Here is a 15,000-nt window from a genome sequence, read left to right as displayed (position 1 = left end):
TGGGTGCGGGCTTCTTGTTGCAGAGAGTTGACAAGTCGAATGCACTTTTGGCCGGGTAACGGCTTTCGAACGAGTAGAAGTTGAGGTTTAGTTCGTATTCAATTCGCAGTGGCGTTAATCGTTACGTTCCCTTCGATTGTAAGTTTGACCGGGACCTAAAAAGCGAGAAAAAAATGTTAATTAAGGAACACAAAGCACTGAAAGTTGCCCACTTCAAAATGAGAGTCACGAGGACAATTCAGGCCAGTTTACACTGAGGACGCAAACGCAAAACAAGACGCAACCCAAGAAAACGGACGTTCACACGGGAGACCCAACATCTTTGCGCTTAGAGGCTGCCGCGATTCTTTCGGTCAACACTAGAAAAACGACCGCTGCCCATCACCGAAACTGAAGTATCATTTTTATAACCACTAGTGACCATTATCGTTTTCAAAACGCCTTTTAGAATTCTTCAGACATGTTGGACAACAACGTTGGTCACTGCCATTGTGACACGTTGAAGGGACTGTATGATGATATCTTCGGATATTTCAGCCGGGAACTCGCGCTTCAAACCAAGAAATGGTGACATCTAGGTTAGCCCTCTGCTATGCTATTAAATTTCAAAAATGATAATCCCTTCGTCAAATCTCCAGCTTGCACAGCAGAGCACCAAGTGCTTTGCTAGCAATCTGATTATCAAAGTATATCGAATCAAATTTGGTGAGAGAGTAAAACATGGAGAACCCAGAGAAAACCCTTCGGAGGAGAGTGGAGAGCCAACAAACGTAACTCAAATATGTCTGTGGCTCAGGAATCGAGCCCGGGACAAATTGGTAGAATGCGCCAATTGTGATATTGTAGGTAAATTTCACCACCTGACTCGTTAATTCCACGTTAAATTTCACGCCAAAAACCGATTTCGCACTATCGGTTTTTCGCGTGAAAATTAACATGAATTCACGAGTCAGGTGTGTGAGGCATTGTGGCCCAGTGGTTAGGGCGCTTGCCTTGAGATCCGGAGATCCCGAGTTTAAGACCCGTTCTAATCACTCGTTGAATTTGTTCCTGGTAGTCCCAGGTTCAACTTCCCCGCGGCACTTGTAAATAGCCGACTGGTTTGCCTCCGGTCAGTTGGGATTCTTCACAGTTGTTGTTGTTGTTGTGTTCTGTCGTTTCGTTCATTGTGTTCCATTGGCCCTGAAAAGCCCTTATGGGGAGAGGTCAATGAAGTATGTATTGTATTATTGTATTAGTCAGGTGGTGAAATTTTCCTTAAATCACATAGGGGCTGTATACATGGAGGTAGGAAGATCCTAGCACTGGGAAGATCCTAGAAGGCGAAACAACTTTTCGTTTGGTTTACATGCAGAAATTTCTAGAACAACAAACATGTAATTTGGGTCTTTCGCCGCCATTTTTGTTTTTTTGTCCCTAGTACCAGGAACTTCCGAGCGAAGGCAGTTTACATGGTGCTAGGATCTTCTTAGCTCACAGCTATGAAGATCCTAGCACAAGGAAGATCCTAGCAAAAGGGGCAAGTCCGACCTCTTGCATGTAAACCAGATGCAGAAAACATATGGCGCTAGGATGATCTGCCTTCTAGGATCTTCCTACCTCCATGTAAACAGCCCCATAGATTTTCAAAAATGAAGCCATTTAATTAATTTACCTATTGGCGAATGTTGCAGTATTCAATGCGCGCTAAAAAAGCCATTATATTTCAAAGAGCTGTCTCGAGGAAAATCTTCCTCATTTACGACAGGTTTTCTAAACAAACAGGTCCCAGTTGTTCAAACAATGGATAGCGCTATCCGCCGGATAAATCACTATCCAGTGGAAAAGTCATAGCGAATTCAATTGCGTTATCCAATGGATAGTGATTTGTCTGGTGGACAGCGTGATCCATCTATTGAACAACTGGGGCCAGTTCTTTTCAATTTTTTGCATCCGTTGCTATGTAACGCCACGGTGTAATATCGGTCAGGCTCGTTTTAAAGTCGCAACTCCACTCTGAATATCTTGTCTTGCATGATAGCCAATCAGATGGCGAGAATTCCCTTAGGTACACGCGATTCTAATATAAATCTCACCGGTTGAACTTCTAGGTTCTGTGTCCAGTTTACTCGAGTGAAGTACCATCGCCATATTGTTTTTTCCATGGTCTTTTCCGGCCAGTTAATGCGTATCTGCTGCCACACGTCGCATTTGATTCCTCTAGTCGATGCCCTCCCCTGGTAAAACGGTGTCGCATCAGGATCCTCAAACAAGGTCAGTTTACCAAACGGTACATAGCTCATGTAAAAGTCATCTTTTTCCGGCAGCACTGCCTCTGTGGTTATGTATCCTTCGTCCTTGCAGCTACCTGTAATTCGTATTTAATAAGAAATCACACGAAAAACCGGACGGATTGTTTTTTTTTCTCTTTAGAGAAGCTATTTTAAGAACGACGCCAGATGGACCATTTTTAAGCCCAAGGGGAAAATTCATTATTCACGGTTTCTGATTGGCCGGCACAGATATGTCCAGAAATGCTGGCAATTAGATGCACGAGGACTTCAATAAGCGTCACGAAGTGTCCTATGGTTCTTTTCCCCAAATTCAACATCACTCGCGTCTCGGGAAAAAGACAATTAATTAACGCCACAAAGTGTCATGCCAAATCACCGGGATGGTGTAGCGGTGCGAGCACTCGCCTCCCACCAATGTGGCCTGGGTTCGATTCCCAGAGTTGGCATCACATATGGGGGTTGAGTTTTTGGTTCTCTACTCAGCTCCGAGAGGTTTTCCTCCGGGTACTCCGGTTTTCCCCTCGCCTCAAAAACCAACCTTTGATTTGATTCGATTTGCGTTAATTTGTTAATTTGAATTTACAGTGTCCCCAATTAGTGCTCTAGCGCTAGAAGACTGGACACTTAAAGTGCCACTATGACCAAAAAAATCAATTTTTTTTATCTTTGGATTTCAAAACTATGTTAACTAAATACTAAGTGACCTAAGTTTTAAGGCTTGATTTAAAAAAGACACCTGTTTATTTTGCCGGGATTTTTCCCATTTAATGGTCTGTCATTACTAACTTTAGAGTCTTGAGAGAGCTGGATCGAGGAGAAAATAACGTCAAAGACTCAATAGTTTAAGAATGCAATGCGTGTGTATGCGGCTAAATTTATATGCAAGACGGTAATGTCAAGATTTCAGACTTTTAAACTCGTGTTTTGCATATATAATAAGCTGCGTTTACACGCTGAAATGGGCCATTTCCGAGTTACTGTTTGTCTCGGTTTCGAAGTGAGCCTTGGTGCTCAACTATTGTAAAGGAAATGAGTTTGATTTGCATAAGAATACGCAACTCATTTCCATTTGAATGTTTGTGCACCAGGACTCACTTTGAAACTGAGGCATACAGCAACTCGGAAATGGGCTATTTTAAGCTGGTGAGTCAATGATGTCACTTTTCTCTAGAACCAACCCTCTTTCTGTCCAATCGGTCAGTTTGGAACGCGAGCAATGGCGGACCGTGTAATTCAAAACTTACACTCAAAGTTAACAGCCTTTGGATAAAAATCAAAGCTCAAAATTTTGCCTGTCAAGTGTTAAGCAACCACACTTTTAGAATCTAGTAGCACTTTAAATAAAGTTTCTTTCCTTTACCCAAATACTGCTCCCCGAGTAAGGATCGATAAACTGCTGCATTTAACCTGTCTTAACAGAACGATACCCTTTACTCTAACCTTATTGTTAGAAATAGGTAGGAAATGCCTAGATTTAAAGGGACACTTCGTGTTGCCTATCAAAATTGGTCTTGCCTCTTAATACTTGCATTATGAGTGAGCCGGCAAGGCCAGGTCTCGCGTGCGGTAAATAAATCTAAACAGAGAGCTTTAATGTGCTACTACGAGCAAAAAAATCAATTCTTCTTTTTCATTGGATTTGAAAACTATGTTAACTAAACACTAAGTGAAAAAAAGGCACCTGTTATTTTCCGTCCGCCATTACTAACTTTAAAATCTTGAGAGAGCTAGATCGAGGAGAAAATGACTCACTAGTTTAAGAAAGCAATGCGTGTGTACGCGGCTAAATTCATATGCAGCGCGGGAATTTAGGGCTTTCAGACTTTCAAACTCGTGTTTCTCATATATGGTAGGTAGGTAGGCAACGTCTGCTACGAGCCTAGAGGGCCCATCAGGCCGGAGCTTATCTCCGGTTTCTGTAGCATGAAGCGACAATGAGTATTTCTACTCCACCCTGGATGGGATGACAGTCCATCGCAGGGTTACCCCTAGCATTACCTAAATTCGCCGGTACCAATTTACACACCTGGGTGGAGAGAGGCACCACGAGAGTAAAGTATCCTGCCCAAGAACACAACACAATATCCCCGGCCAGGACCCGAACCCGGACCCTCATATATAACAAGCTGCATTTACACGCTCAAGTTTACGCTTATGAGTAAATGACGTCACTTTTCACTCAATCGGTCAGTTTTGAACGTGAGTAATGACGGACCGTGAGATCCACAAAAAGTAAACAGCCTTATGATAAAAATAAAAGCTCAAAATTTTGCCAGTAAGGTCTTACGCACACTCACTTTCAAACTCTGAAAAAAAAAATCAATTGATTTTATTTATTATACTAGCCTTTTAAGCATTCTGTTTACACGAAACGGCCACATTCTGGATGAAAGTTTGATTACAATAACGCGAATTTATATTTTGAGATGACCTTCTCGTTGCCTTCGCCGCCGTCGTCGTTGCTTAAATTCTCTATTAACTCCTATAGAAGCTTAGCAAATGACAATGAAATGCCAAGCCAAGCTGTTGTCCCCTGTCTGTCTGTGATAAATGGTACTTACGTTCTAATTCACTACGTTCAAACGAACGTAAATCATTTTCATCTTATAGATCCATAAAACAAACTGAACCACAGGTATGGGAGGATCGCATGCGAACCCAAAACACAACTTATTAATGGACATAGTATACAAGAAGTACTGTATTTCAACAAGCGGAAGTTAACATTACAAACCTACACTACGCGACACACTTAAACGGCTAGAGTCGGCCTCTTTAACATACATATCTTTTGCCACATCAGTTTTCCATCGGCCGTGCAATTTCAATAATCTTTCGGAAACAACTTTGGAATCGTCGTTTTTCACGACTGAAGTTAGCCCACCCGATCGTAAACTATGAAGACCATAGACCTTTGGATCGCATCCGAGGACGCCGAGAGCTTCCTTGAACACTTCCCGGCATCTCGAATGAGAAAGTCTCGAAGAACGCATCACATATCCCGACTTGGTCTTACTTAAAGAACTGAACAGCGGAAGCTCGCTCGTTGGAGTAAACTTCGCTTCACGCATATATCTAAGCAAAATAGAAACTGGACAATATTTGGAAAGGATTTTTGCAATGTACACAAAATTCCCTTCTCTGTAAACGTCCGTTTTACCATGGGGAACAACATTTTTATGTGATCTTCAAGAAAAACTATGTGCTTGCATAAGATATTACTAAGTTCACTAAAGCGGAAGAAACCCGCAAGACCTAAAGTACACAACGCAGCAATTCGCAAATCCTTAAACGAAGCTCCCTCGGAAGCGAATTTGTCAATTATTTTCTTGATGAGCTCCGCGCTGATCGGCTCCTTCTTCAAAATGGGGTTGCCTTTCCTCCTCTTTGCCGACTCGATAACATTCTTGGCACACGCGTCATCAAGCGGATTTCGGCCGTTAATAGGAACAAACGAGTGGAACCATTTCAGGGCGGCATGCACCATGACCAGGCGTGCGTTTCTCAAAAGACCCGAAAACTTTTCGGGCCCGGAAACGCACCCGAAAAGCTCCCGAAAACAATTTTAGGTGTTTCTCAAAACGCCCGAGTTTTTCGGGCCCGAAAAAAAAGTATCGTTTTCCCGAGATATTTTACGGGTGATTGCGTGCTCCCGAGAAAAGTCCAAAAAATCTCGGGAAAGTTTAGTGAATAAAAAATGGCTGCCGTTGGAGCACTTTTAACCCCAAATCGTGAGAAAAGAAAATACAGACAAAGAACAGTTTTGACTGGAATGAGAAGATGCGAGGTAATTGAACGTTTTAGATTGTCACCTGAGAGAATTGAGTGGCTTATTTTGAAGTTTGAAGGACAATTGAGGCGCAACACCGGGCGAAATGCTGCGCTAGATCCGGAGATTCAGGTGGGTAATTTTCCTTTTTTCTATGATCTAGCCACTGGCACTTTCAACTCCCTCGTTGACAAAGAGGCCCTTTTCGAGTATAGTGGAGGTTTCAAATGTTTATTAACCTATTAGGTCCTGACAGCATTACGTTACTTTGCAAGTGGAAGTTTCTTGAAATTCGTCGCAGACACCATGGGGATTTCCAAGGCTTGTGCCAGTCGCTGTGTTCACTCCTTTACCCAGTGTTTAAAGAGTATTGCTGGAGAATGGATTATGTTTCCCACATCAAGAGAAGAAGTGAATGTAATTATTGATGTTAAGTTTTACCATAGTTCTACAAAAAAAGCACTAGCTAACTGTGAAGTAAACTCTACTAGTACTAGACACGATCGTTTGCATGAAAGGGGGAGCGATTTTCATTTCCATTTACACTATATTTCTTGTTTGCAATTTAGCGAAAAGTCCTAAATTCAACTGCTCTTTCCACTCGAGTAGGCATATTCCTAAAAAAACTGGGGTAAAAAAACGCACAACCCGTAGAATTTCGCACAAAAACTAACTTAAATTTACGTCTTTTCCGATGAAGTTATTTTATTTACTGTTTTCTCTGCGGTCCGCATCGAGTGGTCGTCGGTCATGCGAATTGGCATAAAGTATTAATTCTGTGATTCAAATGATTAAAGAGTTTGTCCCAAAAATGTTGATTCATATTCTGATGCCGACGTCTAACAGGCTGTTAATCTCCTCAAGTTTTGAGCCGCAGTTTATTGGGTCCGCCGTTTTAACTACTATGATCTTTCATAGGAAAGAAATTTTACTCGATTGGAGCTTTCCCCAAGGTTATGGGGGCTATCGATGGCACGCTCATCCCAATCCGTGCACCGGCAAAAGAGGAACACCTTTATGTTTGTCATAAGGGATTTCATGCCATCAACGTGATGGCAGTCTGTGATGCAGAAATGCGGTTCACAAACATTGTGGCCAAGTGGCATGGCTCAGTCCATGACTCAGCCATCTTCAACGGGAGCGCACTGCAGATTCACATGGAAACGAAACAGCAGGAAGGATGGTTGCTTGTGGACAGAGGATACGCCCTACAGAGCTACCTTATGACCCCCTTAAACCCTGACAAAGTGTCGAGTGCAGCAGAAGAAATGTACCAAAGGAGCCACACGAGAACAAGGAATGTGATAGAACGATCATTTGGCCTCTTGAAACAAAGGTTTCGATGCCTTGATTTCTCTGGAGGGACGATGCAGTTCTCCCCATGCCGCTGTTGCGACATAATTGTTGCGATAGTGGTATTGCATAACATGTGTATCCATGACAACACCCAGCTGCCAGATGGGCTTGATGTTACACAGCTTAATGGCAGTGATGACAGGCCTATGTATTCTGCACAAAACTGTGATGAATCAGGTGTTGCCAAAAGACAAAAACTTATCCAAGAAGTGTTTTCTCAAATGTAAGCGCTAATGCACATTCACTCACTTTAATTATTAATATTTTACAATAAATTTCAACACAACAAACAAGAAATGGACAGTTAAGTATAAAGCTACTATGGGGCGGGTCCTCTGAAAACCGAAAAAAAAGGAGATAACAAAAACTAAAAAAAAAAATTGAGTGAAGTGGAAAATACAAAACTACCAAAAACACTTCCTTTCAGATTTCTTATTTAATATACCACTTCTGCTTAAACCTACTGGTCAATATATAGTATTTAAGCTGGAGCTACACAATCTTATAATATAATCTTATAACCAGTAATCAGCGTTTTGCGAAAAAGTTCCAAAGAAGAATGCTTTTCATGGATCCTGCCTTTGACGAACAGGCTTAAACACAAAATCACTTACAATCAAAGGTATTTTTCATTCCCATTTTTAAGAACGGATATTTTTCATGGTCAAATATTTATTAATCCCTCCTACGTGATTTAGTTTTTCGTTTTCGTACATGTACTATCTGGCTGTTTCTGAGATTAAAGTTTTTAATTTCACACAGAGTTTGTTTCATTTGTTAATCTTGTTTTGGGGTTGTGAGTTTGCTTTGCAAATTTCTCCCCTCATTTTACAGACTAACCCTAACTTTTGTCTGTGATTTTTCCTCAACTCACCATTCACACACACAATATTCCCCTCAACCTACCTGCTAAATTAGTGAATGTTTTAGTTAGTGGAGAGAAACCCCTTCTTGTAAGGAGGATTCGTCTTTCAACACCAATAAAGAAAGCCACAAAGGTTGCTAGGTTAACTGCTGCTTCATGTATTACTATTAAATAACCAACATTCACTAATTTAGCAGGTAGTTTGAGGAGAATATTGTGTGTGTGAATGGTGAGTTGAGGAAAAATCATAGACAAAAGTTAGGGTTAGTCTGTAAAATGAGGGGAGAAAATTACAAAGCAAACTCTCAACTCCAAAATAAGGTTAACAAATGAAACAAACTGCATGAAATTAAGAACTTTAATCCCAGACACAGCCAGATAGTACACGTACGAAAACCTAAATCAAGTAGGAGGGATTAATAAATATTTGACCATGAAAATTATTCGTTCTTAAAAATGGGAGTAATAAAGATGAAAAATCTTTACACTAAAATCGTCGTTCTTAAAAAATATATGGAAAAAACTAAAGAAATCCCATGGAATATGAAACACAGGTTCCACGAGGCAAATCCAAAAATCCCGAAGATAAAGACAAGCTCACCACCATTAGGCTTGTAAATGTTGATAAAACTATGCGATTTTTCATGCAAACTTTCTTTCAGCAAAACAGCTAGGTACAACCAGTTGCAAAAATACTTGAGACAGCCATGTTTACATACTCTCATCTAAACACAGCTCTTGACCAATGAGAGTGCTCGTACTATCCTAATTATTTTATAAAAGAATACATTGCACTGCATATGAGCTGCACAAGTTCAAAGGCAAATTACATACTTCACCAAACGCTGAATTATTCTGAGGAGAAAAGTAGAAAAAAAGTAGAAAATATCACAAAAACAGCTGGAAATTATCAGGAAAACATGATGATTAACTCACAATGATTAGGCTATTTTTTTCTTTTCAATCAGAGTTTCAATTTCGTTCTTCATGCTATAGTAACTGGTTGCCACCTCAAAGTACTCAAGGAATGTTCAAATAAATGTTGTGTCGAGTCGTTGTGTTCATTCAGTGTATTTCCCAGTGTACGTTTTGTGTAGCTTGGCCAGAGAATAAATCACCTTTCCAACATCAATGGAAGAATTTAAAGGAAATATTTATATCTGATCAGGGATGTAGATAATAGCCGGAGGCCGGGAAAATTACCCGGCTGTGAACGCGATTTTTCCGGCTGTAAAGCACTTCTTCTTTCTCCAAGATGTTTTTAAATGTTGTCAGAAGATTTTATTATTTCGTTTGTTTACACCTTCATTGCTGTCTTACCTGAACTGAAAGGATTGTAAACACTCCATTTAGTGCGACGATCGCATCATTTGCATTTCATCGTCAATTTTGCAGGCTCAATGGGCTGCGGTGTTTGTATTTCATGTATACGAAATAATGAATGCCAAATTGCGTATCTCTGACGGTTGAAATATTATTACTTTATAATGTCGGGAAAAAGAAAGAAAAATGATTCTGAGGCGGTTGGTATCATGACATTTTTTAAGTCTACCGGAAAAAAACACGCTAAGTTCTAAGGAACCAACTGACATTGTTGAAAGAAGCTGAATTACGGGAAAAATTTAAACAAATGTTACCTGATAAAAGTCTGTCCTGAATGCCCTTGATTTTGCCCCCAAAATCAAGGAAAATCCATCTCCGAGAGTATGCATTTTCAAAATTTCCCGGGGGGGCCTTGCCCCCGGACCCCCCTAGGTATAGCGTGCCAAAGGCACGCTACTGTGGGCCTTCGGCCCAAATACCCGCCTATCATTGCTAGATTCCCGCCTGCTAAAAACTTAAGCTACATCCCTGCTGATTACGAGTTAATATTAACAATACGCCATCACTTCAGAGCACACATTACAGACGAATGAAATTAAAATATGGGGCACAGTACCACGAATGTGGAGGCCTATGTTTGAGGACTCTTTCAGATTGTAATCACACTCAGTGTTAATTCAGTTCATTTGCAGGCATATCCTTACAACAAATGAGCACAACCACGACACAGTCTGATTGGTCCATGTGCCAAAATGAACATTCCTGACTGGCTATAACAATTGCGTGACACTTCGATGTGAACATGCAACAAGAAGCTTTGTAATAATGACAATAACAACTTTATTTAAGTGTCAATGGATTTACCACAAGAGCATTAAGTGGGACACTAACAATATTAACTCAATCAAATCAAATATTGGTTTTTGTCTAGACTCTTAGCAACAATGGCAAGTTAACCAATCAGACTGCGAGACTAACAGCAATTGTGGTAAAAAGTAATTTGTTAAATATTATTATTATACCTACCCTCTTTTTGCTTTTTCATGAGAAGCTCCATTTCAAGTTTCACTTTCTCCATCTTCAGTTTGTAATAGCTGGTTGCAACTTCAAAGTACTGGAACAGTTTGAAATTAACAGATTTGACTACTACAAGCATATTTAGAATCACTAGTTTTTTTCTTGTCATGTAAAATCACTACCTCCAGCTGTGCATCTGCAAGGGTCCTCTTTTTGCCTTTTCTGATGGGTTTTCTGGAAACCTCCACCACTTCATCAATATCCTGGGACACATAAAATAAAATCAGACAGCGACATTATTATTATTATTATTATTATTACTATTATTATTATTATTATTATTATTATTATTATTATTATTATTATCCAATACCTACATTTCACTAAAAGCTAAAATAAGAAATACCTGCACATCCTTCATTAAAAGTGACTGTACACTAGCTTCACATGGCCTTGCTGAGGAACTGCTGCTGCTATTGGTTTCATTCTACATCCAAAAAGCACAAAGAAAACACTAGTGTATAGTCTAGAATGCGTGATTTGAAAGAGAAGTTTAAGTGTTTTTAAAGTTAAGTCAGTGTGCATGACCACAACCGAAAAAGTCTAACTCATTATTTAAATTACCCAGTTCCTCTGACCATTAAATTTAATTCTCGTTCCCTTTTTGTATGTATTTTGCATGAAAATAAAGAGGGATTCTTTTTTCAAGAAATTTAATAGAATGTTACATCAAAGTCCTAATATACCTCAATGACATACTCTTGGCTTGTTGGAGGGACGAGTGGAACAGTGGCATTGATGCCCTCTTTCCATAATGTTTCTGTTATACACAGAGAAAAGGTGCTGTTAATAAAACTATGCAATTTTTCATGCAAACTGTCTTTCAGCAAAACAAGTAAGTACAACCAGTTGCAAAAATACTTGAGACAGGTTACAGGAAAATCTCAATCCACCTCGCTTTCCATTTTCCCCTCCCCTCCCATGATGTTAGCAATGCAAGATCATGCTCAATAGGGGAAAGGAAGGGGCTTTGTGTTCTATGTGTAAGACACTTTTCTAGCATTGATTTCAATTTCGGAAGGCGGCTGTTTTTCACTTAGAGTGTCGACTCAACATTTTTGTAACTGTTTGTAGTTGGCAAATTAAGCAATAGACCACAAGTTTCTATAGTTTATAGGCTGATAAACCACGGGGGACGTTGGTACAACAGGAGAAGAATTTGTAAATCACGAGCCGCAAGAGAGTCAGATTCACGAATTCTTCGAGTGTTCTTCCAACATCCCAAGTGGTTTTCAAGCCTATAAACCATAGAACGTGTGGTCTATTGCTTTTAGATAATAATTCAGAAGATGCACGATTTTTCCATGACTTTACTGGCACAATAAAAAAATAGCTGATTGACCAATCAGAAAGCGTGCAATGATTTTGGTTATTATATAAGTGCTTTTTTTGCACAACCTGACACAAGCATTATCAATTATTAATCAGTGTTCTCCTTTTCAAATGTGTGGTAATTGGAAAATTTTACTGCCTGCAAACTTTTTTTTAACTCCCTAGAAATAGACTTTGTTTGGTATTTTTGAGAAAATTAAACAGGTATCTTTGATTGATCTACCAGTTTAAAAAACCACTTTGACCTGTTATGCTGCAAACAAGGGAGAACACTATCAGTTTAATATGTGCATACTGTACATCCATATCAATTATTACTATGGCAACTTCTATAAGAACCCCAGGTAACATATAACCATGATCATCATTATCTTCATTAGGTGGGTAGGAGGTGGTTACTCACCAACCATTTTTATGTACCTCTTATCCCCTAATCCATTTATTCTTGCTACTTTTTACAAGGAGAAGCATGTGGCAATCTCTATCACACAAACTAACTAGACTGATTGTCACTGGTGTGGTTTAAATTAAACTATATACACAATTTACCCAGAGTATCTGTTCCTCCATTTATCCCAATAAACGCCTGAGGACCAAGTACATTCGCCACTTCTCTCTCAGTAGAGGACATTCTGCTCACAGCTGGAGCCACTGGACAATGCAAATCCTCACTAAGTTCCTGCAAAAATGAATTTACTTCATGTTCTTCATCTAATTTACTACAGACAAATCAAAATGGCACAACTAAGGTCTGTCTTACTGAGTCATCTGGTAAATTCCCATTCCCAGTGACTTTTAATCTAACTTCTCCTTGGTGTGCCTGACGTTCTTTTCATTTTACTGACGCAGTCAGATCCTCCCATCGTTTCTTCACCTGCAAAGTAGGATTAATGTTGATGGAAGAATACTAAAAGAAATTAATGACTGTGCACTAATGAACTGGTTAGGAAAACCAGATGGGAATTTTTTTTTTTTCTGTCCAGCCATCTCTCAGTCAAAAAAGCATAAGTTCGAAATTCATAATAATCTATGCATAGCATGGTATGATAATTCCTCTCCCCTGAGTTTACAGCATTCACTGCCATAGTGATCTCCTCCCAAGCATTTTTTTTGCAATTATTAGTCACCATGTTTGAAAATTTTGACTTGAGAACAACCTTAAAATAAAGTACATTGAAAACAAGCAAATTTGTAATTCAATACGACATTATTAATAATTGAAACCTCACTGTAAATGTACTCACTGCAACCTTTTGTTAAAGAAAAAAAAAACAAGTAAAACATAGTTTTTTTTAGTATAATGTAGAGATAAATTTATCCACTGACTTGTCTTCTCGTATAGCCATCAATGAGGGCTCTCTTCATGCCTTCCGTAAATCTGGCACTTTTTTTCTTGGTCTCAGACATCCTTTACTACAATGGAGCAGAATTAAAGAGAGACACAGTAGGATAGCATTTCTAATGTGATGAATGCCTTAGCTGCTCAAGAGCTGAATTTGAGAGACACTTTGCTAGCACTGATTTCAAGTCTGGAAGAAGGATAACTATTACTGGCATGATAAACTTCTCCATTCTTACTACTTCTCAAAGGCCAACAAAGGCTATAACGTAATCTTTGATGCTTATCTTAATTAAATCATTGTTTACTAACGTGCTATTATACTAATGCTCCAAAGTACTTTTCATGAATTGCACTAACAAACGTTTCAAAATATAATATAATTCACTCCAGCATACCTCAAGATAATTATCACAGGAAATAAGGTTGATTTAAATTAATTTACTTGTACCAAAATACAGCATACCAACGTAACAATTCAGCCGGAACAAACGGTGACGCGGCCTCCGCATAAATTCCCGCCAAATTCAGAGCCACCAAACCAATTGAACAAGAAAGGCAAACCAATAAAGAAAAAACATGATTTTCATTGCGTTAATAAACTCTCTCATCAACAATTTAATAGCAAGGTAAACATCTTTATTTAAATAAAAAATATAGACAGAGAACTTACTCGTAGCACAGCAGTCTACTCCGCAGTTAAAATCAATCCATGTTGGGAGACTGCAAAGGCCTCTATTTCATTCACTCTAAGCCGTAAGCTTAAGTTAATCCACTTTCATTTTTCTTGTTTAGCACTCCATGTTAAAATCAACAATGACTTAGCAGTAATTTTTTACAAGAAGAAAGAAGAAACATGACCACAAAAGTGACAAAACAAGATCAAACTAGCCTACCTGTCCTCTTCGATACCTTACCTGCCCGCACTCACTGCAACCTTTCGTTGAAAAAAACTAAACATTTATATATGTTCTAAGGTTAAAGAAACCTCATCGCAAACGTACGACTTGGTGCTTTTTGACGTACATTATCAGGTTTGAATAGCAAATGCAAGCGACATAGATAAATTTTCGAAAGACAAGAAAAATGTGCTCAAACCATGTATCAACGGCTGATCAACGTTGCAAGATACTTTGATTTCAAGATTGCCGTCACACTCAAGACAGACTTGTATTATGGAATTTCCAGTATTGTATAAACTAACCACAAGCTAGAGTTATTTAACAGGTGAACAATAAAAAACAATGGAAAGAGGGCATCAATGCCACTGTTCCACTTGTCCCTCCAACAAATTGATCTTGATTTTCGAACCACCTGTCCACGCAGACGCAGAAGTTCATTCCCGAAAAAACCTACCCGAAAATATCGGGCTACGTTCGGGTGTTTTGAGAAACACTTTTCGCAACCCGAAAATCACGCCCGAAAAACTCCCAGAAAACTTTACGGGCCCGAAAAGTTTTCGGGTCTTTTGAGAAACGCACGCCAGAACCGAGTATGACTTGTGTTGGTGGGTGAAGAGCTGGAATAAATAAAGAGTCAATACAGTAGGGGAAAAGGGATAACTGTCAGCAACAGAGTTCTGCCTGCACCAGGCAAGAATCTTCTCATCTCAACAAGATACTTCTTGGTGGTTCAATCAGCTCTGGATTTTAGTAACATCTTGACA

At 39.4% G+C, this 15,000-nt stretch overlaps 1 protein-coding gene and 1 long non-coding RNA gene across 3 annotated transcripts in view; one reads left to right on the top strand and one right to left on the bottom strand.

Moving 5' to 3' along the window:
* The window catches only part of LOC138009560 (uncharacterized), a 441,051-nt gene that overhangs the window by 389,447 nt on the left and 36,604 nt on the right, over positions 1-15,000 (top strand). The window lies entirely within an intron of this gene.
* Positions 8,678-12,867, bottom strand: LOC138009557 (uncharacterized). The gene is made up of 7 exons (XM_068856633.1): positions 12,756-12,867; positions 12,545-12,674; positions 11,350-11,423; positions 11,010-11,090; positions 10,786-10,866; positions 10,613-10,700; positions 8,678-9,118 (listed from the first exon to the last, which is right to left on the bottom strand). Exons 2-7 carry the CDS (start codon positions 12,624-12,626, stop codon positions 9,114-9,116), a joined length of 411 nt encoding a protein of 136 aa, XP_068712734.1. The 5' UTR covers positions 12,627-12,674; positions 12,756-12,867; the 3' UTR covers positions 8,678-9,113.

Source organism: Montipora foliosa, chromosome 7, assembly GCF_036669935.1.
Source record: "Montipora foliosa isolate CH-2021 chromosome 7, ASM3666993v2, whole genome shotgun sequence".
NCBI lineage: Eukaryota > Metazoa > Cnidaria > Anthozoa > Scleractinia > Acroporidae > Montipora > Montipora foliosa.
Note: the sequence above shows the minus strand (reverse complement) of the source record. Positions and strands in the feature narration are given on the sequence as shown.

What these genes read in the sequence shown, in the direction of transcription:
- LOC138009557 (XM_068856633.1), bottom strand. Translation starts at nt 12,626, where the DNA reads ATGTCCTCTACTGAGAGAGAAGTGGCGAATGTACTTGGTCCTCAGGCG. An exon ending in TGGAGGAACAGATACTCTGG is followed by an intron (nt 11,424 to 12,544) that starts GTAAATTGTGTA and finishes TGTGTATAACAG; the next exon opens with AAACATTATGGAAAGAGGGC. An exon ending in GCCAAGAGTATGTCATTGAG is followed by an intron (nt 11,091 to 11,349) that starts GTATATTAGGAC and finishes TTTTGGATGTAG; the next exon opens with AATGAAACCAATAGCAGCAG.